The following is a 27,506-nucleotide window of genomic DNA, read 5'->3' on the forward strand; positions in this document are numbered from 1 at the left end:
AGTAGGAAAAAGACAGTGCCTCACCACTGGTGTTGCTAAGAGCACTGGGAAATGGGGGCAGAGGCCATGTGGAATGGAAGACCATTCTGTGAGGCCAACCTAAAGAGTGGTAAGGCAAAGAAGTGGAAGGGAGGGAGAGGGAGAGACTAAATCCAGATGACATTCTTGGACTCACTGGATCCCATCAGGCCTGAAGTTACCCCTACCTTTGAACTTTTCTGTTACAAGCAATAGTAGACTTGTTCATTTCCTTAAGCCAGGTTGAGCTGGGTTTCTTTATTTTTTTTTAAGATTTTTATTTATCTATTTGAGAGAATGAGCAGGGAGGAAGGGCAGAGGGAGAGAGAGAAGCAGACTCCCTGCTGAGCAGGGACCCTGACATGAGGCTTGATCCCAGGATCCCAGGAGCCTGACCCAAGCCGAAGGCAGACACTCAACTGACTGGGCCACCCAGGTGCCCCGAGCTGGGTTTCTTTAATTTTCAATCCGAAACAATCTTGACCAATACAGATACTAATTAAAAATGGAAAAGTTGAAAGGTTGAAACATATATTTAAACTAATTTTTTAAAGTTTTTTTTAATTTTATTTACTTTTGAGAGAGAGAGAGAGAGAGAATGACAGAATGAGAGGAGGGAGGGGCAGAGGGAGAAGCAGACTCCCCACTGAGCAGGGAGCCCGATGCGGGACTCGATCCCGGGACTCCAGGATCATGACCTGAGCCGAAGGCAGTCGCCCAACCAACTGAGCCACCCAGGCGCCCCTAAACTAATTTTTAAAAAGTCTTCACTGGCCTCATTATTAAACTTTTTGGAGTACAGACTGATATGGACTCAAACTGTCCCAAGAAGAGTATGGACATTTTTTTTTTTAAGATTTTATTTATTTATTTGAGAGAGAGAATGAGATAGAGAGAGAGAGCATGAGAGGGGCAAGGGCGGGGAGCCCGATGCGGGACTCGATCCCAGGACTCCAGGGTCATGACCTGAGCCGAAGGCAGTTGCTTAACCAACTGAGCCACCCAGGCGCCCCGAGTATGGACATTTTTAATCCACATAGAGTTACCTCTGTAGGAAAGGGAAAAACAGAATGGAAGAATGGTAGAGCGATAAAGGCAAAGACTTCAGGCACAGGTCCTTAGGCCCAAGTAACAAGGGTTGAGTTTCTTGCCTTTAAACACATCAGGTATCCAAGAATCATTACCTGTTTCTTTTCTTTTCTTTTTTTTTAAGATTTTATTTATTTATTTGACAGAGAAAGACACAGCGAGAGAGGGAACACAAGCAGGGGCAGTGGGAGAGGGAGAAACAGGCCTCCTGCCAAGCAGGGAGCCCAATGTGGGGCTCAATCCAGGACCCTGGGACCATGACCCGAGCCGAAGGCAGACGCCTAACGACTGAGTCACCCAGGCGCCCCATTACCTGTTTCTTAATATGGATTTTCAGAACGTTCTGACAACTCTTCACACACAAAAAGTGTTTATTATCATTATTTGTTTGGATCATTGCTATCACCCGGCTCTACCTTCTCTTAAGGTATTATAGTAGCATATGCACAGAATAGTGCTGGAGCAGGGGAATGATATTTAGGAGAAGAGTTTCTGTTTAAATTTTTCACTCTGTGTGTGTATTAACTTCAAATAATACTTTTTTATTTTTTTTAAGATTTTATTTATTTAGGGGCGCCTGGGTGGCTCAGTTGGTTGGGCGACTACCTTCGGCTCAGGTCATGATCCTGGAGTCCCGGGATTGAGTCCCGCATCGGGCTCCCGGCTCCTCCCTCTGACCCTCCCCCCTCTCATGCTCTATCTCATTCTCTCTCAAATAAATAAATAAAATCTTTATTAAAAACAAGATTTTACTTATTAGAGAGCAAGAGCATGTAGGAGTGGGGAGGAGGGGCAGAGGGAGAGAATGAAGCAGACTCCCCACTGAGCAGGGAGCCTCATGTGGGGCTTGATCCAGGATCCCAGGATCATGACCTGAGTCAAAGGCAGACACTTAACCGACTGAGCCACCCAGCACCCCGTTTTCTATGTTTTTATAATGGATGCCCTGCTATTCATTTTTGTAAATTTCCCTTAAAAACGTCACATTTAAGATATCTAAATTATTAAACACAGGCACACTAATGTCACGGGCTGAATTGTGTCCCCCATGAATTCATATGTCAGAGTTCCAACCCCCAGTACCTCAGAATGTGACCTTGGAGACAGGGTCTTTTCAGATCAAGTTAAAATGAAATCATTAGTGACCCCTAATCCAACATGACTGTATCCTTATAGAAGGGGAATTTGGAGACATGTAGGGACAGGGGGAATGCCATGCGGAGATGAAGACAGAGGTCAGGGTGATGCTTCTACAAACCAAGGAACGCCTGAGTTTGTCAGCATACCACCAGAAACTAGGGGAGAGTCATGGAACAGACTCTTCCCGACAGCCCTCCAAGGGAGCCAGCCCTGCCAATACTAGAACGTGAGGCTATTACGTTTTTGTTGTTTAAGCCACTCAGTTTGTGTGCTGTATTACAGCAGCCCTGGCAAACTAATCCAACTATTATGTACACCTCTCTGAAAGAAAATGATGTCTAGTCACCCCTTCAAATTCACAAATTAAAGGTCTATCCAAAAAAACAAAATAAAAGCCCACACAGAAAAAAATTTAAAAATCACATTGTAAATTTAGAGTTTGATCTGTGCTCTTAAACCACCTTTAAGCTGACTTTTCAAACAAACACCCTTACGGGCCAATATATACATTCTCCATTTGCTTTTTTAAGAAAATGATAACCTTTAATTCCCAATCAACTGAAGAACTAGTTTATAATACCTTTACTTAAAAGGAGATACGGGAGGGACGCCTGGGTGGCTTTTTCAGTTAAGCAGTTAAGCACCTGACTCTTGATCTCAGCTCAGGTCTACATCTCAGGGTCGTGAGTTCAAGCCCCCCGTTGGGCTCCAACGCTGGCTGAGGAGCCTACTTAAAAAAAATGGGGGGGGGTGCCTGGGTGGCTCAGTCAGTTAAGCGTCTCCCTTTGGCTCAGGTCATGATCCCAGGGTCCAGGGGGTCTGCTTCTCCCTCGCCCTCTGCCCCTCCTCCCTTCTTGTGTGCTCTCTCTCTCAAATAAATAAATAAAATCTTTTTTTAAAAAGGATGTGGGATGGATAGAAGACACACCCATTTAACAGATGAGTAAAAAGACTCAAGCAAAGAAGCCATTGGCTCTATTTCGTCTGATACCAAATTTTATGCTATAGACATCATTTTTTGTGTATTCCTTCCATGCTCAGTAACAAGGAGCTTGACCACAGAATCCTCTCTTGAAATGCTACTTGGTAGACAAGTTTTGGCTTCCTCTGAGAACACCGAGAAAAGAATGGAGTTAGAGAAGAAAGTGTTAATAGCCCAAATTACAGCAATTCCCTAAGATGCAATTTTATAACTTTATTTTAGTCACTGCTAAATGGCTACCATTTCCAACTCCTACATCTCCATATGCTTTATATTCATTCTCTCATTTAATCCTAACAATAAGCCTCTGAGGTAAAGAGTATTGTTTTACTGTCACTTGCTTGAGTTCTAAATGTATTACATATATTGTATATATATTACACGTTAATGCATGCATATGTATATATACAGAGGGGAAATTTTATTCTGCGCGTGTATCCATCCATCCATACTTACATATATATTTATATGCATATATAAATACACACACAGACATATAAAAGAATACATATGTGTGTTTATATATTACACGTATTCACAGAAGAATAGATTGGATTTAGTAGATTGCGGTGGCCACCAGCTGAGGAACTTTAGGATACACATGCCCCATTTGATAGAACCTTACAAGAACTGATGCTAACGTGAAATATTTAACAATAGCAGAAGCCTGGAGCAAATATGAATGCAAAAATAACACTGGAGTAAGGAAAGTAATCTTAGCACTGGTGTGATTTCACCCACATGATGTAACCATCTTAGGAAAGTGGGGATCATTAAGCAAACATTCCAGAAACATGTCACATGATTCCAAGATTCCAAGCTTCAAAATAGATTATTGTAAATTATGTAACTATTTGCAGTGATTAACTGTTCATATTCACCAATCTATCCATCCTTGGCTTAAAACCATTTAGTGACTTCCCATTAGAGTTGGAATAAAAGTCTGAGCCCTTACAATGCCTTTCGTGTCAGTCTGGGTCTAGGAAAACAGAATTTAAAGTAGGAAATTCATATAAGAGGTGGTGGGAACACTAAGGTAACTTTACTGCAGGAAGTAGCTCCCACCTTGATGGAGCAGAGCTAGAAGAATCAGAAGGGGAGCCTGTAAGAACCTGGAGACTGAATCAAATGCCACTGTGAGAAGCAGCATGTCATTACTTAGGTGACCATGATGAGAACGGCAAGTAAACAGTCATGAGTAAGTCCCTTTTCCCTCCCCCTGCCTTCCAGATTCCCCAGATTCTCTCCTGGTGACAAAACCTAACCCTAGCTGACAAAAGAGCAATATGGTTTGCAGCCCCAATATTGTGGAACGGAAGAGAGAAAACTGGATTTGGAACTGAGAGGCCAGCCCAGCCTTCGAGGGCCGATGTGATCTAGCACCTGCCTACGTGTCCAGCCTGATCCACTCCATTCTCCCCCCATGTGCTCAATTCCAATCACACTGCGTGTCTTTTTCTTTCCCAAGCACACTAAGCTCATTCCCGCCTCCAGGCATTCACACATGCTAGTCCCTCTACCTAAAAGTACCTTTTCCCTTGGGTCCTATTTATTTAGGGTATAACTTAAAGCCACCAACCAGAGGATTTCTCTGACTTCATCAGATCTACAGAAGCAACCCTCTCCCCACTCATGTTCTGTAAAATTCCCCCATTTTCATCTTACTCGTCGCATTAATCACTATTTAAGATTATCTTTTTTTTTTTCCTAAGATTTTATTTTTAAGTAATCTCCACACTCAACATGGGGCTCAAACTCACAAGTCTGAGATCAAGAGTTGCATACTCCAGGGGCACCTTGGTGGCTCAGTTGGTTGAATGTCTGCCTTAAGCTCAGGTCCTGATCTCAGGGTCCTGGGATCGAGCCCCACATCGGGCTCCCTGCTCAGCGAGGAGTCTGCATCTCTCTCTCTCCCTCTGCCCCTGCTCCTATGCTCTCTCTCTTGCTCACTCTCTCTCTCTCAAATAAATAAAAAAAACTAAAAAAAAAAAAAAGCACATTCCACCAACCAAGCCAGCCAGGTGTCCTTAAGATTATCTTTTTTTTTTTTAAGATTTATTTATTTGTTTATTTGACAGAGAGAGACACAGCAAGAGAGGGAACACAAGCAGGGGGAGTGGGAGAGGGAGAAGCAGGCTTCCCGCTGAGCAGGGAGCCCGATGTGGGCCTCCATCCCAGGACCCTGGGATCAGGACCTGAGCCGAAGGCAGACGCTTAACGACTGAGCCACTCAGGCTCCCCTAAGATTATCTTTTTAAAATGTGGTTTCTTGGGGCACCTGGGCACCACATCGGGCTCCCTGCTCCGCGGGAAGCCTGCTTCTCCCTCTCCCACTCCCCCTGCTTGTGTTCCCTCTCTCGCTGTCTCTCTGTCAAATAAATAATAAAATCTTTAAAAAATAATCAAAAAATAAAATGTGGTTTCTTGTTTGTTTCTTCCCTAAAAAATATGGGGAAGGATCTGTGTCTTATTCATCACTGTATCTTTGGGGTACCAAACGGTGCCAGGTATACAGTTTACTAAGTGTAGAATAAATGCATTAAAAATTATTATTTATTTTAAAGATTTTATTTCTTTATTTGACAGAGAGAGCACAAGCAGAGAGAGCAGCAGGCAGAGGGAGAGGAAGAAGCAGGCTCCCCGCCGAGCAGGGAGCCCAATGTGGGACTCGATCCCAGGACCCTGGGATCATGAGTGGAACCAAAGGCAGAAGCTTAACCAACTCAGCCACCCAGGCATCCCTGACTCTTGGTTTCTGCTTAGGTCGTGATCTCAGGGTCCTGAGGTGGAGCCCTGCCTCGAGCCCCTCGCTCAGCAGGAGTCTGTTTGAGATTCTTCACTCCCCCACTCCTCCCCCCATCTCAAATAAATAAATAAAATCTTTTAGAAAAAAAGTGTCTCTCTCTACTTTTCCCAGTGCTTTCACATACATCACCTTATTTAGCTTTCATTCATTTTTCGCTGCAATGGTAGGGTCCTTGGGCAATGGCGAGGACGCCAAAATCATCTCGGGGACCAGAGAGACAGTGGATGAGTGATCTCTGCCTACATCTCCAGGAGGGGCCCCCAGAGAAGAGCTGTAACTGGACACCTTCCCCGTGTTCAAAGCAAAGATTATCGAAGACATATGTGTTTCTCTGGGGTCTTACTCGTAGGGTCCCCAGAGTGAGGCACAGGGCGGGGTTGTTTCCCTGAGATTAAGGTAGCCATCTAGTGGACTCAGAGTCTCAAGACAGATCCAGGCCCTGCAATTAAACTGCTGGGTGATCTTGGGCAGCAAGTAAGTTACCTGGTCCTCCTGGTCGCCTCTCTTTCTCCATCTGGGAAATGGGTAGGTAACATGGGCTAGGATTTCTGAGGTTCCGGAAGGTTCATCCTCTGACCCATTTAGTTGGTGGCTGCGCCAGCTAGTTTTGAATACTGGAAGAAGACTCAGTAAACCTTTCAAACTTAGGAATGAATGAAATAAACTGCTGTCGGAGTCAAGGGGCTGGAGACGCCAAACTGTGGGGGAGAACTAGGGTTTGCCGGTCATAAGGGGAGATCGAGGGGTCAGAGGTCGGGTTCCTGTCAAACCCGAGAAGAACCGGAAGTCCCAGATCCGGTCCACTCTGAGCCCGGGCCTCCCAGCCGCGTGACTAAAGCTCCCGAGGCGGAGCTTCAGCACCGGGAGAGGGCGGAGCTTGGGGCCTCCCAATGGCATCGCGGGTGTCCTCCCACCTCAGCCAATCAGCGCAGGGAGACGGTAAAATTTAAACCCCCTCCCACCTCCTCCGCCGGGACCTGTCCCTAAAGCGCTTGTAGAAAGTGCGGCCGCTTGCCCCGCCCCAGCCAAGGAGGCGGGAATAAGGGCGGGCTTTCCCCCCCTCCTGTGTTCGCCTATCACAGCGGGCAGCCTGGGGAGAGGCGGGCAACTGCGCCAATCAGGGCAGCAGCCGTAGCTCCGCGGAGCAGTTGGCTACAGTTGTTGCAACTTTTTTCGAAAGCTGCGTTTCCCGGGAGATCCTAGGCGGTGACAGAGCCGGGCCATGGCTAGAGGTATTTGCCCAGGTGGTCAGCGCCGGGGCGGCTGGGGTGGGGGGTCGCGCTGAGCGGGGCCCCAGGGTGGCGGGAGCGGCAGCGGGGAGGCGCTCTGCTGAGCTGTCTGCTCGGATGGAGCGCGGAGACGGGGCTGGGGGGGTTGTTGCGGAACCTTCTCCGACCTACCCCTCTGCCAAGTCTCCAGAAGTCCCTCCCACTCCCATGCCTCGGTTTCCCGTTTCTAAAGTGTGAGCACCCGCTGTCCTGCTTCTCCAGGGACAACAGATCCATATGTCAAAGCTCTTAAGAGACTAAAGCGCAGGGCCCCTCCAGGGAATGGTTGTTAGTGATACGAGGAGGGGGGAGGGCAAGGCTTCGCCCATTTCGGGGCTCTCTCTCGCTGGGAAAGGAGGTGACTCCGAGGCCAGGGCGCAGATGGGTAACCTCCATCGTGGGGAGCGCGTCGGCGTGGACACCGCAGCAGGCGCCTTCTCTCTCCATGCCCTGAGTCACCTCATTTTGGGGGTGAGGTGCGTCCCATGGCACCACCCGGGGCGAGCCTTCATCCTGCAGCTGGTCAGGACTCCTGCCCATGGGAGATGGCTTGGGTGGGATTGTCCAGCCGCGGGAGGCGATGTTCCTGCCTTAAGTCCTTCTTTGCACACTTAGTTTGCTGTCAGCGCAGTAAGACCCACGTTATGCGGCAAAGTGATCTCCAACCACTGGTCATTTCCAGCCGCTGTGTCTCCTCCATGCAAAAACTTGAGCGTGACGGTTGAGTAGAATTATTATTTAAGAAAAATGAGTTGAGGTTTGACATTTTTCTCAAAATCCCAAGACAGTACAAGTTAGTAGGAATTTGCCTTAATGCAGTACGCTCCCTATAAAAATTATAATGAATAAAATAAGGATTCATTCAGCAAATATTTATTGGGCACCTTTGTTTTCAGGCCCTGTACCCAGTTGCATCCTTTATTATGCCAGAGTCCTTTTAGGGTCTTTTGGGACAACCCAGATTCTGATTAAGAAAGTGAACTTCAAGTTAACAGGCTTCATAACCCAATCCACAGAGAAAGCTAAGACGATTTTTTTTTCTTCAGAAGTGTTAAGCATCTAAAAGTATATTTAGAAGTATCTGACAAATCATAATAAATCTATGCTTCCCTGATTCATTTTTCCCATTAGAGCAAAATCATTCAAGCTAACTGTTTCAACAGTAGTGCCTTAAAAAAAGAAAAAGATGACTTGCTTTAATTAATCTATAGGGAAAACAAAACTAAGCAATTTGCCACTGAAATATTTAAATAGTTAATATAGGCAAATAATAATTACCATTGAGGACCAGGCATTTTAGTATCTCAGTTAATCTTTACAAATTGTTATTCCCATTTTGCAGAAGTGGAAGCTTGAAGTCCAAAGTCACTGTCTAGACTCTAGCCATGCTGTGCCTTTGCTTCTTACACTCTATCTCCCTTAGCCAAAGTGAAGACAAGTGTTCCCAGCTCCTACCATGGCAGGCTTACAAATCACCTTTGTAATTTATTGGTTAGTAGTTCTCCCTGTCTCGCCTGACCCCCAAACTAGTAGTTTTTTCTTTCTTTTTTTTCTTTTCTTTTCTTTCTTTCTTTCTTTCTTTCTTTCTTTCTTTCTTTCTTTCTTTCTTTCTGTAGTTACTTATTTCTTAAGGCTTCATTACTCTTGTAGATTATTAAATTGGGCATTTGGTAGTGTAAATATCAAATCATTTAGAATACTTCCAATGAAGAGTCAGGCTTTTCCTTCTAGAAAAGCTGTCTTTGTTGCAAACTTGTAGTTCACTTTGAGAACCCTGCTGGGTCAACAAACAAAATGTTCAGATACCAGGCAACTCCTCTGTGGTTTTGAAGTTTTACAATCATGTAAATATTTTCAACCTTAAGTATATTAGTTTGAGGAGGATTAGTCCATCTGCTTTTCTCCATTTCTGTTGCCAGGGCCAGATGGCCTCCTAATTGGTCTCCCTCTTTCCACTTTTACCATTTACAATTTATTATCCCCCAGCAGCTAGAGTGGTCCCCAAGAACACAGATTTTTTGTTCGCGTGACCTTCACTCCTCCTCCTTCCCCCAACTGTTCTTAGGATCAAATCCTCAATCCTCACCATGGCCTATAGGGCCTCAATGTGCTCCATCTGTCTTTATGTACACTGTTGTGTCCTTAGCAAGGGCCTGCAACAAAGTAGGTATTCAATAAATGTGGAATGAATGAATTGCTATTTTTGTGTCTGAGTTCAAGGGAAGCAATATACATTCTTTATGGTACAGTACTCTCATAAGGCAGCACTGGGTTGAGATCTCAGCTCTATTAACCACTTTAGTCGTGTAATCCTGAGTCAAGTGCTTCATCTTCCCTGAGCCTCAATTTCTACATTTTTTTTTTTAAGATTTTATTTATTTGACAGAGACACAGCGAGAGAGGGAACACAGGCAGAGGGAGTGGGAGAGAGAGAAGCATGCTTCCCACCAAGCAGGGAGCCCAATGCGGGGCTCGATCCTAGGACCCTGGGATCATGACCTGAGCCAAAGGCAGACATTTAACGACTGAGCCACCCAGGCGCCCCTCAATTTCTACATTTGTGAAATAGGAATAGTACCTTCTCCTAAAGGGTTGGAAAAGTTAAATTAAATAATGCATTATTAATAGGCCCAGCGCATAAACATTGAATAAATGTTAGCTATTAGTATCATTCCTGTTGAATTCTATTTCTATGAGATCCTGGACAACATTAAGAGTTTTTATTTCTGCTGTTGGGTATATTTGTTACATACACATAAACGACCTCCTGTCCAGAGACAGGAAAGACTGTGTTGAAGGTTACATCAAATGATTTGTTTTTTTTTTTTGTTTTGTTTTAAAGATTTATTTATTTATTTGAGAGAGCGAGAATGAGAGAGAGAGAGTACACGAGAGGGGCGAGGGCCAGAGGGAGAAGCAGGCTCCTCGCCGAGCAGGGAGCCAGATGCGGGACTCGATCCCGGGGCTCCGGGATCATGACCTGAGCCGAAGGCAGTTGCTTAACCAACGGAGCCACCCGGCGCCCACATCAAATGATTTGTATTAGATCTTCTAGTACCAGAGCTGCAGAGTTGAGGAATGGGTGCTAGACTTGGATCTTAATGTAGGTACCCCCTGCATTTGAGGGCCGAAATAGACAAAGCTGTGGCCCTGAGCATGTGTGTGTGTGGGGGTGGGGGTGGGGGTGGGAGGATGTTGAAATAGCACGTGAAGTAGAAAAGGTGACCCGAGTGGCTGCTTTCTGTTCTCAAACCACGGTTCCCATGAGAGTTTGGTGACAAACTGCAAAAGTCTCTGCCCTGGAGCGTTAGCACTCTACTTCAGAAGGCTTGACCTGCATGTCAGAGTGTCCTTTTAGAATCCTCTTTCACTCTCTGCATAGTCTCTTGGGTATTCAAGTAAGTGGAGGACCCCATCCTACTGGAGTTAGTGTTGGGGTGGGGGCCGCCGGGGGGAGGGGACAGATGTAGGAAGGAGGGTGCTCCCCAGCCCTGTCCAGGATGCTAAGGCATGAACTGATTTGGGGGATGTTGTCCTGAGCCTATTCCTGCCATTTAATCCTGTTTTGTCTTATCCCTTCTTAAGGGGAGGCAGCTACTTCAAGGGACAGCCATTTGTTTCTCTGTGGATGTTGGAAGGCGCCCTGGGTGGGTTAAGGAACTCAAGGTTCTTGGTTCTTACCCACAAGGATGCTGAGGCCTAGTCCAGGGAAGTGACGTGGCCGTGGTCACAAAGCACCTCTGGGGCAGATGCAGGGAGAGAAACCCAAGGCTTGCCTCCCAGGCCATGACCCAAGCAGTAGGAGCTAGGTGCCCTGAGGTATCCTGTTTGCATCTATGACTTAGCACAAATACGTGACTCTTGGCTGTGGGCCCTCAAACCCTAATGGCTTCAGCACAGTGGTGCAGGGCAGTGAGTTCTGCCAACACAAGACACCCCACTGGCTGGAAACCCTGCCTTCCTAGGACATTTTCTCATGTTGGTGGACAGGAGAACCAGGTGACTTGCTAAACGTTTCTGCAACAGCCTCTGTCCCTCCCATCTTGAATTTCCTCATCTGTCCCTGGGAGTGCAGACTCTGGGGTCATTTGGCCTGGAAATTCATTTTCAGTTGTGAGAATTTGGCCAAGCCTCCTCACTTCTCTGAACCTCAGTTTCCGCATCCGTGGAAAGGATCGAATAACGGTGTGTACCTTCACAGGGCTGTTGTGAGGTTTGGATGAGATGGTGTATGCACGGGAAGCACCCCACCAACTTGCCATTAAAACCACTGGCTCTATCTCCCCAGGGCCTGAGCGGGTCAGGTGCAGACCACCTGGGTTTGACACTTTGCAGACCCCGTCGCTTTCTAGTTTTGTGGTCTTAGGCAAGCCGCTGCACCTCTCTTGAGCCCCAGGATCCTCACTTTTAACGGGTTTGCCACAGGACCTGGCCCCCTCTCCCCCCGGAGGGGGACTTGCGGGAGGATTAAATGCCCATAAAACGCTCAGGGAGCACAAGCTCGGGCACAGAGGAAGACTCTCGCCTGTGGCGCTCACCGCTGCTGACTGCGCCTGGCACCGACGGGTCTCCCAAAATATCCGCGGAGCCAGCCAGAGCAGGAGCCTGGCCGGCGAGAGCCCGGGCTGTCATTATCATGTTTCCCACCCCTTCCTCCCCGAGTGGCTGAGGACGCACGAGAGGGGGCGCGCCCGAGTCGGGATTCGTCGCGGCCGCGCGGCCCGCCCTCCCTCCTCCCCTCCTCCCTCCCTCCCTCCCTCCTCCCCTCCTCCCTCCGGAGGAGCCTCGCAGCGCCGCCCCTGCCAGCCCCCTCCCCGGGCCGGGAGTCGGACGGTGGGCGGTGGCGGCGGCGGCGGCGAGCGGGCGGGCCGCGCAGGACGCGCCGCCAGCGCCTCCCCTCCCAGAGTCCTCGGTCCCGGGCCGGCCGGGGCTGCCGCGGCGCGCTGGTGCCGGGCCCTGCCTCGCAGGCCATGGGGGAAGGGGGCGCCGTGGGGCGCCGCCGGCCCTTCCCCGGGGCGCCGCGGCGGCGCTGGTGGCGGCGGCAGCAGCAGCAGCAGCGGCAGCGGCAGCGGTGGTGGCCGGGCCGCGGCGGCGGCGGCGGCGGCGGCGGCGGCGGCGGCGGCGAGGGCGAGGGCGCTGGGCGCGCCGCCATGGGCCTGGCCGGGCTGCAGGTGGGTGTGGCGGGCCCGGCCGCGCGGGGGGCGGGCGGCGCGCGGGGCCCGGCCGGGCCGGGCGGCGGGAGGGCGACCCGGGCCCCGGCCCGGCCCGGCCGGCCGGCCCCTGCCTCCCGGCGGCGCGGGCGGCCCACCACCGCCAGGCCCTCGGAACATGGCTGCGGCGGGAGGCGCCGCCGCGGCGCCCGGCCCGGGCGGCTCCGCTCCCCGCCCCGCCGCGCCCTGAGCGCCCCCTCCCCCGCTTCCCCCGGGTCCCCCTCTCCAGGCAGGAAGATGTCCAAGCCCCGCGCGGTGGAGGCGGCGGCGGCGGCGGCGGCGGTGGCAGCGACGGCCCCGGGCCCGGAGATGGTGGAGCGGAGGGGCCCGGGGAGGCCCCGCACCAACGGGGTAAGCTAAGCAGGCACCCTCCCCGCACTCACTCAGCGCGTCCCGAGGGGCCGCGCGGCCCGGCCGCCTCCGCCGGCCCGGCGCCTCGAGCACGTGCGCGCGCCCCGGGACCCCCCGCCCGCGGCCCTGGGCCCAGGGGCGGGGGGGGGGGGTGCGGGCGTGCGGGCGGGGCGCCCGGCTCGGGCAGCTTCCTCTTCAGCTGCCTGCCAGGGAGTGGCGTCCACACTGGCTCCGCCATGACCCTGGCAATATTTGACCTCGGAAAAGTTTGTGTCTTTATGGCATTTCCGCACCCCGAGACCCAGCTACCCCGGCGGTGGCTGCCTTCCCAGGGTGTTTGGGGCCTGCCCGGGACCCTCAGAGAGGTCACGGGTCTCGCTGACTTGGTGTTTAAAGGTTCACCGGGCAGAAGGGCCCTAGCAATGTTTCTGGGGAAGCCCTCCTCCATTCTGTGCTTACTCAGAGAGGAGAGGGAGGCCCCACGCCCAGAGACGCCAGCAGTGACCTGTACCGCCCCACCCGCCTGCCCACCCTCCTCCTGTTAATGCCAGGATGCCATTTGCAATAGAGTGACCGCCCTGCATGCCTGGCTCTAGGCTCTGCTTTTATTAAGCTCTCCACCCCCAACCCCACCCCTCAATTACCACTGCAGTCCAGTCCCGCAGTCCTGGGAGGCTGCTGGGCTGCATTGATTTGAGAGGGGCCAGGCTTGGGCACACTGAAGGCTCGGACAGTAATGACAAGTCCTACCGGAGGCCTTCAGGGCCGAGAAGTGGTTAATCAGATTCCCTGAGGCCTGTTTCTGTGCTAAGAGTTTCTGCAGCTCCTGCCAGGGGAGTTAGCTTCTGCACATAGGCCAGCCCTTCAAATTCTGCAGTTTGTTCAGTCTGGGTCATTCTGACCCGTCTGCTACTGGTGGGTTGTCTGCTTCTGGTATACAGCTTGGTATACAGCTGGCTTCCTGCTGGCCAGGTGTGTCCTTAGTGACCAGAATTAGAGACCACATGAGTTCAGGAAATGTCTAACTGGGACCTGGGAGATCCTAAACCTTCCACTGTTCTCCCGGGGCTGGCGACTCTTGGTGGCCTGCTTTTGAGAGATGGTGTCGGTTTTTGGTTTTGGTTATTCTGAGTGCCCTTCTCCGCCATTTGCTCTGAGATCTTTTTCTTCAAGCCTCTTTCAGAACATGCATTTGTCGTTTTAGGAGAATGTATTTACCGGGCAATCAAAGATCTATTCCTACATGAGCCCCAACAAATGCTCTGGAATGCGTTCCCCCCTTCAGGAAGAGAACTCAGTTGCACATCACGAAGTCAAATGCCAGGGGAAGCCATTAGCCGGACTCTACAGGAAACGAGAAGGTAAGGCTCTGAAATGGCCCTGTTCTGACCACAGCTGGTCGGGTTGCAGAAGCCCCTCTCCTTCATAATTGTGCACATATATTAAATGTTTATCCAGCCCTTTCAAACCCAAGTTCAAGGGTTTGAACCACGTTCTGTCTTGCTGCTAAGAAACACACAGGGGAAAGAGTGGCCTGTCCCGGGGTGTGTGCCCTGTCGGTCTAACAGGTTTTCCCTGCTTTCACAAGAGTTAGCATGTCCTTCAAGCTTGAGTGTGTTGCCAAGTTGCAAAAATAACACCTGAGCTGCAGATAAAGAGGCTCACAAGTACCCAAAGTACAGAAGTTACGAGTCTGGACGGTACAGGCCAGTTGCTGTCAGTCCTAACCGTGTTGTGTGAACGTAGGGAACCGACTTCCTTCCCTCTTTTGAGCTGGCCTTGACCTCATTTCTGAGTTTCTTTCCACTCAAGTGTTCAGTGCTGTTCTCTGAAGCAGCGTACTCTGTAGTGAGATTTGGAGTTAAAATATTGAACAAGAAAATACATAGTTACTGAAAATTCTGTTTGGCCCTGCAAAACAAGCTGAAACCTCATAGAAATCTTGCTCTCTTCCACGTTTCCCCTTTTTAAGCTGCAGTGGGGACTAGGAGCTTTCCCCAATTCACCAAGCTCCCTTCTAATTAAAACTTGCCTTAAAGAAGCAGAATTCTGGCTGCCAGGAGCTTCGGACGAGGAAGCCTCGTAATTCATTTACAGAAAGTGCCATAAGTGATGGTGAGGCCAATGTTTGGGGCCAGATCGGAGCGCCAGGCGTGGGGAAGCCCAGAGCCAGGGGTAGGAGCCGGGCCTCGGCTTGATCCCCATCCCCGCCCAGGGCAGTGGGTGATACTGTTTCAGTCAGTCTTCAGATGACTTGGGTTCTGATCCAAGCTCTGCCACTTCCAAGGAGAGGCTGGGGTAGGTCACTCCACTTTTCTGAGCCTTCATTCTTTTATCTTTGAAGTGGGAGGGAGAACTCCTCTACTTCGCAGGGCTATTCTGAAGATTGGTTAAAGCATGGGTGCAGAGGGCTTTGTACAGTGCTCCACGCTGGCCACCCTTCCCGTGCTGGCCTGACCCTCACTGCGTCGGCAGCACTTAGGCTAGCATCTACCGCGTAGGGACTGGGTGGCGAAGGGGCTCTCCCTAGGTGGTGGTCAGGCAGTCTCCCATCCCTCCTGGAGTGGGGTGGAATGTAAATGATCCTAAATGGTGGCATGGTACATAAGCTAGCTTATTTGATTTACAGTGTCACTAAATGGCCACAGTTAAGATTTGGGGCCGGATATATTTGGAGGAGAGCCCAAGGGCCAGGCTTTTGTCCTTGATTCTCAGCCTTTTTTCTGCTCAGACTGACGTGGTCGCTGATGTTCACGGGCATCACGCACTCCTAGGGTTTTTATGGATGATGTCTTGGACTTAACTCCCTCTGGTTCCACTTAAGGCATGTAAGGCAGTGAGAATGGCCTGGGTGGATTTGGATGTATTTAGTTTTCTTTTTAGCTTATTTATTGAGCTCACATATCATAGTGGTCGCCATTTTAAAGCGTACGACGCAGTGGTTTTTAGTCTCTTCAGAGATAGGCGCAACCGTGACCAACTGTCTGGTACCAGAACATTTGCTCGCCCCACAAAAGAAGGCTTGTGCCCATTAGTCTCTCCTCAGACTCCCTCTCCCCCAGCCCCTGGCAACCACTGATCTACTTTCTATCCCTGTGGATTTGCTGGTTCTGGACACAAGTAAATGGAATCACGCAGGATCTGTAGCCTTGGGTGTCTGGCTTCTTCCACTCAGCATCACGTTTTCAAGGGCGAAAGGACTTCGCTCCTTTCTGTGGCTGAATAATACTCCGTCACATCGATGGACCCCAGTGTACTCACCCGGTCATCAGTGGATGGACATTTGGGTGGTTTCTCCTCTTTGGCTATTGTGAATAAGCTGCCACAAACATTCACACACAGGTTTTTTTGTGCGGACATATGTTTTTAATTGTCTTCGCGGCCGCCTAGGCGTGGAATTGCTGGGTCATATGGTAACTCCATGTTGAACTTTTGAACAACTGCCAGACTCTTTTTGAAAGTGACTGCGCCATTTTACGTTCCTACCAGCTGCGTATCATTTACTTATTGTGTTTTATTTTTTTTAAGTAAGTTGTTTTTTTAAAAAGTGGATCATTCACCCACGCTGGTGCTTCACAACTATTTTTAGTAACGAGTCCTTTTCGCCCTCCCTCCTGGCGCCGCACTGACCAGTGTCAAGTCACTGTGCTGAGAACCACCGTGAACGTAGGGCTTTGGCCCCGTTAGAAGAGGAAAGGTTTTTTTTCTTAAGAGTCTGAAATGAAGCATGCCAGGTGGCTCTTGGGGAAGAGGTCTTTGCTGGGGAAGAAGTTCCGCTTTATTACCTTATTCCTGTCCATCAACGCTGGCCCACTCTGGGAATTTAGCTTTTCTCCTGGGGTCTGCAGGAGATCAGAAACGTTCACAGACTAGATGGGCGCGGTCCTTCCACCATGTCTGTCCACTCATCAGGAAGTACACTGCAAATATCTTACTATTTATTTGTCAGCGATACTTCAGTAAAGCTAAGGAAAAAAAATAAAAAAGATGCAGACGAACAGCTCTGCCCAGCGTGTGGGTCTGAAAGTAAAGCCACATGCTTCTCCCCCGAAAGCCGCTGGTAGACACGGGGTCTCGCAGGCAGGGGGCACTGCGCCTGGCACATCCAGGATCCTCTCTCCTCTGAAGGCCTGTCTTAGGATGCAGCTGAGGGTCTAGAGACTGGGGCACGGAGAGTGGAGTCTAACCCTCTGTCTTTCCCCACGCTCTGCCTGCAGAGAAGAGAAACAGTGGGAACGCGGTACGGAGCGCCCTGAAGTCCGAGGAACAGAAGCTCAAAGACGCCAGGAGAGGTCCCCTGGCACCTTTTCCAAACCAAAAATCTGAAGCAGCAGAACCTCCGAAAACTCCGACCTCGTCTTGTGACCCTGCCACTGCCGCCGTGGCCAGGCCAGCCCTGAGAAAGCCCGTCAAGGGCAAACAGGCCCCTCGGAAAAAGTAAGTGCCTTCCGGAGCCCGTCCCCTGCCAGGGTGCAGCGTGCTGGCCAGGGGGAGCAGGGCCCCCGCCCGGCGTCCGTGTCCCTGGGGCTCAGCTGCTGTGCGTCACCGCCGGGGACCCCGTTACTTGTCCGCATGTCAGTCTGGCCTGAGTCCAGAGCTCAGGAGCCCCCCCCCCCACCCCCACCGAGAGGAGGCAGCCTGTCTTTTGACACTCCGACGCCCCCTTGGGCAGGTGAGCCTACGTGACCGCAGGTCCCAGTGGACAGAGGTGTGGAAGTGACATCATCGCTGAGGAGTGGTGTGCCTCCTGGCTGAGTGCGTCTTCAGTGCTCACCCTCGTTCTCTCCCCTACCCTTCCCACCCCAGAGCTCAAGGGAAGACACAGCAGAACCGCAAACTCACGGATTTCTACCCGGTGCGCAGGAGCTCCCGGAAGAGCAAAGCCGAGCTGCAGGTAGAGCTCCGCGGCTTCCCTCCGGGCTCGCGGGGGCGGCGGGGCAGGGCGGGCGCCTTCTGTGCGGCAGCCGTGGCCTAGCGGGTGTCATCCTGACATTTGGGGTCACCGCAAGGCTCGGTATGGCACCTCCGTGAAGGCACATGGCGTGGCGCGTCCAGCAGTCCGGCGACAGCGTCTTTTCCAGGGTGTGGGCAGGGCAGTGAGAGCCTGCGGCCTCGGGAGGGCCGCGTGTTCGCTGCGAGGCTTGTCCGTCTGCTCGTCACGCACTCCCGTGTCGCCTCTCAAGGGGGCACGGAGCAGCGGCTTGGAAGCCACTCACGGTTGTACAACTCGGGCCAGTCACGCATCTGCTCTGTGCCTCGGTCGCCCTGTGTGTCCGACGGGACAATAAAGCAGTAGCTTGTAGGGTTGTAGCTGGGAGGACTCGGTGAGCAGGTGCACGAGGAGCGCTGGGCACCGGGCCTGGCACCCGGGAAGCACTGGCCAGTTCTTACCACTGACGCCGTTGCTTCCCCGTCATTGTCACTTCCTGCGGCGCTCTGTCCTCGCTCCCTCAGGCTCTGGCCCTAGGAGGTGGACAGAGCAAGCTGGGCCCGCCGTCTCTGCAGGGCGCCGGGCGGCTCCGCGGTCAGCAGTCCGGCAGCAGCAGATCAATGTTGGGCGCGGTGAGGTGCCGCCTTTCCGTTTGAGGAGACGGGCCGCGGGCGCCGTGAGCCCTGCGGCCGCCCACCTGCCCGCAGCCTCAGAGCCGCCCCGGGGGCAGGAGCAGAGCTCGGATCGCCGCCCCCACAGAGAGGCGGGGAAGGTCTGTGCTCACCGCCCACCCCCGGCCTCCTCCCTGAGGCCTTGTTGGTTTTAGCTTTTCAACCTGAACTAGACTCCTTCCGCATTTTGTGGTTAAAACTGTAGATGTAGATAGGGCAATTGAGTATTCTCTTCCTCTGCTTATGTGAATTGATGAGGCTTCCTTTAAAATAAATGAGGGAAGGGGTCCATCCCCGCCCCGCAGAGAGAAGCTTCGGTTTTATTTCTTTAGAAAGGCAATGTCTTTGAGCCAAGAACAAGCTGTTATAAAATGTTTGCCTGCAGTGGGAGACTGTGCTAGGTCACTCTTACAGGCAGCACTGCAGAGGGCGAGGTGGTGCCAGGCCCCAGAACCCAAAACACCTCCCAGCCGTGGTCGGGGCTGTGGTGCCCACACAGGGAGCGCTGGGGGTTCGCCGAGGCCTGCCACGGGCTGCAGAGCAGGGGCAGCTGAGTTTGCCTTTTTAATAAAAAAGGGCTTTTCTGGCTGGAGGAGGGACGTGACGCAGGTCTGCAAAATGCCGCGGCAGATGAGCAGAAGGGAACAGACACTCACTTCTCTGAAGCTTGGTCTGCAGCTAGTAAGCTCGCTGTGTCACCAAAGAGCCAATGGCGAGGAGAGCCGTGCTGTGCTCCCCTTGTTTGGGTTGGCTCTGCTGAGTGAACTCCAGGGCCAGGGGGTTGCTGGCCTGGTAGTAAGGCGGCTGTTGGCTGAGGTGGTGACACTGTGGTTGGCCAGGGCGGTGTCTTCTCTTGATGGCACAGGTAAAGCTCGAGGGTAGGGCAGCTGGGCCTCATCTGAGGGGTGAAGTCAGTCCTGACCTGTCTGCTCTTTGAGGTCCCAGAAACCACGGCCCAGGCACAAGGGGCATAAGAGGGTGCTGGGGGTAGCCAGAGGAGAAACTAAAATTAAAACCTTTGCGGATACTTAATTGAGTTTGAAGGCAGAGCAGGCAGGGCCAGGGCCAGGGAAGAGGGTGGACACTGGGCCTTGGAGAGATACCCTGAACCCCTCGTTTCGCTGCGGGGGCCCCTTAGCTGGCTGGCCTGCTTGTGGGTGGGGTGACAGCCTACACTGGGGCAGTGCCCAGGCTTCTTCCTCCCCAGCCCAGCCCCAGGCCTGATGTGCAGAGCAGCCTCGACCTAATTCAGACCTTGCTTACCCACTCAGTCTGCCTCCAGCACCCCTTCCCCACCCCCACCCCCCACCCCGCCCAGGCTGCTGCCTGCCTGAATTCTCTTCGGAAGCCTGGAGCTGGTTGGTGCATGCCTCCAAGCACTGAGCCTCCAGAACGAAACTCAGACTGCAGCTCTGCATTCAGGGCATCTAGCCTGTGCCCAGCTTCCCCCCTCAGCTCAGCTTCTCTTGGCTCATTCAGTCCTGGCAGGGAAGTCCCCAGGTGCCTAGCCCACCATCACTCCTGGTTACAGAGCTCACTGCATTTCTCCCTGGTCTGGTCTTCTCTGCACACTAATTTTCAGCAAGGTGGTTGTGTGTGCGTGATGTGTATGTGTTAATGTTGCCGTTGCTTGAGGGCTTACTTTGTGCCAGGCACTGTTCTCGGCCAGGATATCCCATGGCATACAAGATCTCTTGTCATCAGGGAGCTTATATTCAAGTGGAGAGTGATTAACAACTTAAAAAAAAAAAACAACCAAAGAACAAGATAATTTCAGATAGTCCTTTGACATTAATTTAATAAAACAGTAGTTTGAAAGCACAGTGAGGCTAAGGCTACTTTAGCTACAGTAGTCAGGGAAATTTCACTGAGGGAGGTGCCTTTTGAGCAGAGCTTAGAAGGAAGGGAGGACACAAGCCAGGTGAATGGATTGGGGAAAGGGTGTTCCAGGCAGGGGGAAGAGCACGTGCAAAGGCCCCGAGGCAGGAACAAGCCTGGCCCTCCAAGAGAGTCATCAGTGTGGCCAGAATGTGGGAGAAGGGGTGAAGATGGCAGCTGAGGCGGGGCTGGGACCCTGCAGAGCCTTACAGGCCATTGGAAAAGTGAGTTTTTATCCCCGTAGCAGTGGGAAGGTATGGAAAAGCTTTGGCTTCTCTCTCTTTTTTTTTTTTTTAAGATTTATTTATTCATTTGAGAGGGGGAGGGACAGAAAGGGAGAGAGAGAGTCTCAGGCAGAGTCCCACTGAGTGCAGAGCCCAGTGAGGGGCTCAGTCTCACAACCCTGAGATCATGACCTGAGCCAAAACCAGGAGTTGGACACTTAACACACTGCACCACCCAGGCGCCCCAAGCTTTTGCTTCTCTTTAAATAAACTTTTTATTTTGGAATAATTTTAGATTTATAGAGGAGTTGCAAAGATAGTACAGAGTACTCCCATAGACCATTTACTCAGTTTCTCCATTAACACCTTACATACACTGTCCTGGTACATTTGTCACAACGAACCAACATTGACCCATTACTATTCAGTAAACTTTTTGGAAGGCTTTAAGCAGGGAAATGACATGATCTTATGTACATTTTTATTTTATTTTATTTTATTTTTTATTTGAGAACGAGAGAGCACACGAGTGGGGGGAAGGGACAGAGGGAGCAGGGAGCCTGACGCGGGGCTTGATCCCAGGACCCTGGGATCATGACCTGAGCTGAAGGCAGACGCTTAACGACTGAGCCACCCAGGCGTCCCATTTTTTATTTATTTTTTAAAGATTTATTTATTTGAGAGAGGAAGAGAGAGCAAGTGAGAGTGGGGGGCAGGAAGGGAAGAGAGAGAATTTCAAGCAGACTCCCTGCAGAGCCCAGAGACTGATGGTGGGGCTCGATCCCATGACCCCAAGAGATCATGACCTGAGCCGAAACCAAGAGTCGGACGCTTAACCGACTGGGCTGCCCAGGCACCCCTTACGCAGCTTTTCACAAGACCCCTCTGGCTGCTGTGCGGGGAGTAGAGTGAAGGGGGTGGTCAGGGTGGACGCCAGGAGCTCGGAGAGGCGACTGTGAAAGAGCTGGGGCGTGGGCTGGATGCAGGGGTGTCTGGTGTGGCTCTTGCACGGTGTCTGTAAACCTACAGAGACCGGGTCTCCCCGTCATGCCACAGGCATTCACTACATCCACATGGAGAGGGACCGAGTCCATGTGCGCTGCGGGTGGGGTCCACTGGCCCGGCCAGGTCTGTGCTCAGCGTTGGGTGGAGGCCTTGCCTGTGAGCCCAGCCATGGCAGCCAGTGGAGGGCCTGGGCTTCTGGTGGTCTCTGTTTGGCTGCCCGTGCCTTCCCGCAGTCCCAGGTGCAGACAGAGCACGGGACTTGGATCTGGGAGGGAGGTGGTGGCCCTAAGCAGCCGGTGTGGCCAGGAGTGTCTACTCCTGTCTGACTTCTTTGTTCAGGGTGGTACTGCCTCTTGGGGCTGGGAGGCCATGTTCTCATCCATGGCAGTGGCTTCGTGGAGACCCAGGTCAAAGTTCCTGAACCAGGGTGCCTACAGGGGCCATCAGAAGGGACGTGACATACACCTGCCCCTTCGAAAGGCACAGCCTCTCGTCTGCCCTAGCCGATTTTATATGAAGTCGAGTCCTGATTTTTTCATGTTGGCAATTTAGATGGTTTAAAAAACACTGCGCATGCCAAATAGAACCCAGCCCCCAACCCAGTTCTGCAGTCGGGCCACCACTGTGTCCCTCCTGGTCCATTTGAGCCCCAGGTGGCAAACTGTCCACAACAGACGGGCAGTGAGAAACGGATGGGGGTGTGGGGTGTGGGCGTCTTTGGGGACCGATGTCACGGAGGCCAGCCGTGAGTGACCTGCGGCTGGTCCAGGCTGCCCAGAGTGGCCCAGGAGAGAATGCTGAAGTGCTTCTTGTTTCTCTTCCCTCCACCCAGTCTGAAGAAAGGAAAAGAATAGACGAGTTGATTGAAAGTGGGAAGGAAGAAGGAATGAAGGTAAGGGGCAGCAGGGTCTACTGCTCGGAGGCTGAGGCTGGAAGGTACACCCCCCCACCCCCCACCTGCCCCTCAGCTCCCAGCGGCCGGCGGGCTGCCCTAACCCTGTAACGGTCACTGCGACTAGTCAGACTCTGAGGTTGTCAAGGGGCCAGATACTAAATCTGCCCAGGGAACGTCTCAGGAAGGAAACATTAATGGTCTTTACATGGGAAACGGTATCCTGAGAAAACTTTTTAAAATTGCGGTAAAATATGTGTAACATAAAGCATACCATTTTAACCCGTTTAAAGTGTACAATTCCGTGTCATTAAGTACATTGACAGTGTTGTGTAACTGTCATCCCTGTCTAGTTCCAGAACTTTCTCATCCTCCCAAATGGAAACCCTGCACCCAGTAGCCATCACTCCCCTCTCCCCCAGCCCCAGCTCTGTGTCTGTGGATTTGCCTGTTTTGGATGTGTCATATGAATGGAGTCACAGAGTAGATGGCCTGTCGTATCTGGCTTTCATTTAGCATGAGGCCTGGGCAAACATTTTTCCTGAATTCTGTTTTCCTGGGAAACGACAGGGCCCAAGAAATTTCCTTTTCTTCTCGTGTATTGCGAACACTGGGTGGACGAGAGGGGCAGAGCCCTACAGTGGCCACCAGGTGGGTCTGGGCTGGACTCCGGGGTCAGAAAAAAGCTCCAGTTCCACACACCCATCCAGGAGGACCCGAACTCAAGTCTGGGCCCCGCGAGCAGTCACCTTGCAACCCCATTTATAACAGTGAGGAGAAGCGTGGGAGGGTAAATTCCAGAAAAAGGAGACACTTGAAACACGGGACCCTACTACTCCCCAGAAGAGGCCACGTGTGTGGCTGTGAGTCGGGCTTTATCACTTCTCCGCCACATGGCTTTGGACGTGGTTCTGCCTCTCCGAGCCTCCGTTCCCTCCTCTACAAAATGGGGCAACAGCCACCCGGCAGATCTCCCCGGAGGCTCAGATGTAACAGTGCTTTGCAAAGAGCACAGGGGCCGTTTGTGGGGTGATGGGTTGTGGCGACGGTTGCACAGCTGTATACGGTTCATGCTACCCGTCGTGCTGTGTCCGTAGTGTGTGGCATCTCGGGCATACACCTCAGCAAAGCTGCTAACAGAAGGTGGGGCAGGCCCGGGCCGCCGGCCCCGCGCGGGGTCAGGAAGCAGCGCTTCTCCTCACCTCCCAACAGATTGACCTCATCGACGGCAAGGGCAGGGGTGTGATCGCCACCAAGCAGTTCTCCCGGGGCGAGTTTGTGGTCGAGTACCACGGGGACCTCATCGAGATCACCGACGCCAAGAAGCGGGAGGCTCTGTATGCACAGGACCCCTCGACGGGCTGCTACATGTACTATTTTCAGTATCTGAGCAAAACCTACTGGTAAGTCCGCTGGAGCTTCAGGTGGCTCTTCCGTGCCCTGGCAGAGGACAGGCCTCAGGGCCGGGAGCCACGAGGGCATCCTGCTTCCGGTTTCACTCTTGCTACGTTTTTTTCCAAAGCCGTGAGGCAGCTCTCCCCTACTTGCCATTTTACCGTGTGGGGTTGGAGCTGTTCTGGCTGCCGTCTGACCAGACGAGAAGCAGAAGCGGGCTCGTCGGGGACAGCCTGCTCCGAGGCTCACCAGGCCGCTCCCTCTCGTGGCGGGCGGCCAGAGCAGCTCTAGACATCGCTGGCTGCTCCTTTCCCCATATGGCCAGTGCACTCGATTGGGTTGTTTTTTTTTTGTTTTTTGTTTTTTTTATTAGGCTCTATTTTTCTGAGCGGTTTTAGGTCCCCAGTAAAATGGAGCAGGAGGTACAGAGAGTTCCCGAAGCGCCCTGCCTCCTCACGCGCAGCTTCCCCCGCTACCAGCAGAGTTGATTTTACTCATTTATCCGTTATGCACTTGCCCCACGGGCCCCCACAAAGAGCCTTTTGCATTCCTGCCTCCTCCCACCCAGTGCCTCCCTGGGCTCTTAAAGATGGTTTTTTGATTTGAACCGCTTTCCCCAAAACGCGGCCACAAATCGGCATCGCAGCAGAGTCGAGAGCTGGCCGTGACTGGGATCAAAAGTCTCTTTGTCAGTGTAATCCTCTGTCGCCCTCCCTCCCGCCAGTGTGGATGCGACTAGAGAGACAAATCGCCTGGGACGACTGATCAATCACAGTAAATGTGGAAACTGCCAAACCAAACTGCACGACATTGACGGCGTGCCTCACCTCATCCTCATCGCCTCCCGCGACATCAAGGCCGGGGAGGAGCTCCTGTACGACTACGGGGACCGCAGCCGCGCCTCCATCGAAGCGCACCCCTGGCTGAAGCATTAACCCCCCCGCCCTCCCCGCCCCTCCCTTCTTCCATGGACAAAGTGCCCTCAAAGGGAATTGAGTTTTTGGTTTGTTTGTTTTTTTTTTTTTACACACTTAATCTTAGCAGATTACTTCAGATGTTTTTAAAAAGTATATTAAGATGCCTTTTCACTGTAGTATTTAAATATCTGTTACAGGTTTCCAAGGTGGACTGGAACAGATGGCCTTATATTACCAAAACTTTTATATTCTAGTTGTTTTGTACCTTTTTTGCATACAAGTCACACGTTTGTGCTTCCCGTGCATGCAGTCAAGGACGCAGCACAGGTTTTAGAGGAAAGAGTGAACATGAACTAGGAAGCCGGGTGACTCCCGCCTCCCGCCGAAGAGCCAGGACTCTCCTCCCCACACCCCCGCCGGCCGCCCCGCGCAGGCGACTCCCGGGGCCCGGCCGGGGTGTTCCCAAGCTCTTGTTTTCCTGACGTCTGGACAGGCGCACATGGAAGTGTATGAATATTTTTTAAAAAGGTTTCGCAGTAAGCTAGTCTTCCCCTTTGCTTTCTTGAAAGCTTACTGACCCAGTGGCCCCCGGGCGCGGGCTGGGCCTCGGTTTACTCTTCCACAGGCTGCCGCTTTTCTGGGCACCTCGAAGCATCAGGGCGGGTAATCAGAGTAGATGTGGGCAGGGAAAAGCATTGCTTGCTCGCCCTGCCGGGGCAGGGTTTCCCAAAACTGGGTTAATTCTTTATAGAAATGTGAACACTGAATTTATTTTAAAAAAATAATAAAAATTAAAAAATTTTAAAAAGACAAAAAAAAAAAAAAGAAAAAACCACAGAAAACAACTTAACATGTATATAGGTCTTGAAGTGAGTGAAGTGGCTGCGTTTTTTTTTTTTTCTTCTTTCTTTTTTTTGTTGTTTTGTTTTGGTTTGATTTTTGTTTTTGTAGAAGAGATTTGAGATGGTACTCTATTCTAATCAAAAATAAAAGTTTTGTAGCGGGACCAGAAATTACTTACCCATCACCCCCCTCCCCCCACCCTGACCCAATTCCAATGGGTTGAAAGTTCCAGACCTGCTGTCAGGCTTTCTGTTTGTCAGACCACCTGGTGTCCTTCCTGCAAAAATGAAGATGCAGCCATGAACCGAAGGGGGAACCCACAGACCCTGAAATGCAGGGCCCCTACCCCAGCCGCTGGTACACCAGTGGAGCGGGCAGGCCCAGCAGCCCAGGGATCAAGGCTAAGGGTAAAGTTTTCACCTTGACTGTGATGCAGGAGGAGTACGTAGCTTCCTCCCTCTTGAAAGGGGACCTATTCTCACTCTGTTAACCTGCAGTCCAGGGAGCCATGGCTCTGGATCCATGACCTGGGGTCTCCCGGCCTCCCCTGGTCCCAGGTAAATGTGAATGGAGACAGGTCTGAGAGCCTGTCCTCAACCTTGATGCCCTCCGCCCCCCGCCCCCCTCCCCGGCCTCACCACGGTGCTACCTGAGAAAGTCTTCCCCCCGCCCCCACCCCACACTTGCCTGGTCAGTGGTCAGAGAATTGGAGGAGGATCCGACAGAGTGTGTAAATGTGAGATAAAATGTCTTGGTTGTACCTGTTTGTGGTTTAGCTTTGTATTTAAAAAAAAAAAAGGAAATAACTTGAAAATTATTTGTCATCATAAAAATGAAACAAAAATTAAAATATTTATTGCCAGGCGAGGCCACCTGTGTGTCTGTTTTTTACATGGCAGAGAGGATTGGAATTTTCTGCTTCATTTTACAAAAGGGTTACACAGCAGGGGTACCCGCTGGCTCAGTCAGTGGAGCGTGCAACTCTCGATCTCGAGGTCGTGGGTTCAAGCCCCATGTTGGGTGCAGAGATTACTTAAAAATAAAATCTTTTTTAAAAAAAGGGTTATAGAGTGTCTGTTTTGGTGAATGTCTTCCTAGGGGGACAGTCTGTTCATTGTACAGTGGGGGTCATAGGTGCCAGAGAAGATTAAAAACTAATGCATGTGAATCCTCCCTGAGAACAACACCTGGCATCATCTGCGCCCTGTCTTGGCGGGAAGCCCCTCCTATCAGTCGCAGATCTCTGTCCTCACCAGCCACCTGCACTGGAGGCAGATAGAGTCCTTGGTTGACAAGCAGAAGATCTGGCACGAGGAGCAGCTGTGTTGGCCAGCCTGTCACCTTGCACAAATCCCTTTCCTTTTCTGAAGCTTGACCATCACACGGGAACAGCCTCTGCCCTGCCGACGTGCAGGGGTGTCCAGAGGATTCAGCTGTCATGGATGACTACATCTGCACCTTGGAGGGAACACAGTGCACTCGGCCCTGGAACAGCCAGCTGTGTGACCTTGGGCAGGTGACAGCTCTGTGTGCACCACCTCCCTCCTCGGCAACATGGAGCAGTGCTGGTGTGCGCACGCAGGTGGTTGCGTTACAGGAGTTCGTACGGGGAAAGCATGTGGAGCACTGCCTTGCACCTAGATACCCCTTAGTCATCCATGTTTGCTGTTAGGATCGAAACCTGGCATTTTTCGCTTGGGTGGCTCCGTCCGTTAAGCATCTGCCTTTGGCTCAGGTCATGATCTCAGGGTCCCTGCTCAGTGGGGAGTCTGCTTCTCCCTCTGTCCCTCCCTCTCCCCCTGCTTGTGTGCTCTCTCTCTCTCTCTCTCTTTCTCTCTCAAATAAATAAAATCTAGAAAGGAAGGAGAGAGAGAAAAAAGAAAGAAA

The 27,506-nt window shown here is 51.8% G+C and overlaps 1 protein-coding gene across 5 annotated transcripts; it reads left to right on the forward strand.

The window, feature by feature from the left end:
* Positions 1-7,242: 7,242 nt before the first annotated feature.
* On the forward strand, positions 7,243-26,484 carry KMT5A (lysine methyltransferase 5A). 5 transcript variants are annotated; one of them, XM_028092424.2, is made up of 8 exons: positions 7,243-7,267; positions 12,743-12,864; positions 14,069-14,225; positions 17,082-17,301; positions 17,671-17,758; positions 22,405-22,464; positions 23,677-23,867; positions 24,584-26,484. In XM_028092424.2, the coding sequence occupies exons 1-8, from the start codon at positions 7,258-7,260 to the stop codon at positions 24,792-24,794; spliced, it is 1,059 nt and encodes a 352-aa protein (XP_027948225.2). In that variant the 5' UTR covers positions 7,243-7,257; the 3' UTR covers positions 24,795-26,484. The 5 variants fall into 5 exon arrangements, with proteins under 5 accessions (XP_027948225.2, XP_087875618.1, XP_087875617.1 ...); XM_088019492.1 differs by having other exon boundaries at positions 14,150-14,225; XM_088019494.1 differs by lacking the exon at positions 7,243-7,267 and adding an exon at positions 12,416-12,474.
* The last annotated feature ends 1,022 nt before the right edge of the window (positions 26,485-27,506 follow it).

The sequence above is a fragment of the Eumetopias jubatus genome, unplaced genomic scaffold (genome assembly GCF_037043125.1).
Source record: "Eumetopias jubatus isolate StellerSeaLion01/CBP00866 unplaced genomic scaffold, mEumJub1_p1.0 scaffold_16, whole genome shotgun sequence".
NCBI lineage: Eukaryota > Metazoa > Chordata > Mammalia > Carnivora > Otariidae > Eumetopias > Eumetopias jubatus.

Coding starts and splice junctions, on each gene's coding strand:
- KMT5A (XM_088019491.1), top strand. CDS start 12,274: ATGGGGGAAGGGGGCGCCGTGGGGCGCCGCCGGCCCTTCCCCGGGGCG. Junction 17,302..17,670: donor AAACAGGCCCCTCGGAAAAA/GTAAGTGCCTTC, acceptor TTCCCACCCCAG/AGCTCAAGGGAAGACACAGC. Junction 22,465..23,676: donor GGAAGGAAGAAGGAATGAAG/GTAAGGGGCAGC, acceptor ACCTCCCAACAG/ATTGACCTCATCGACGGCAA.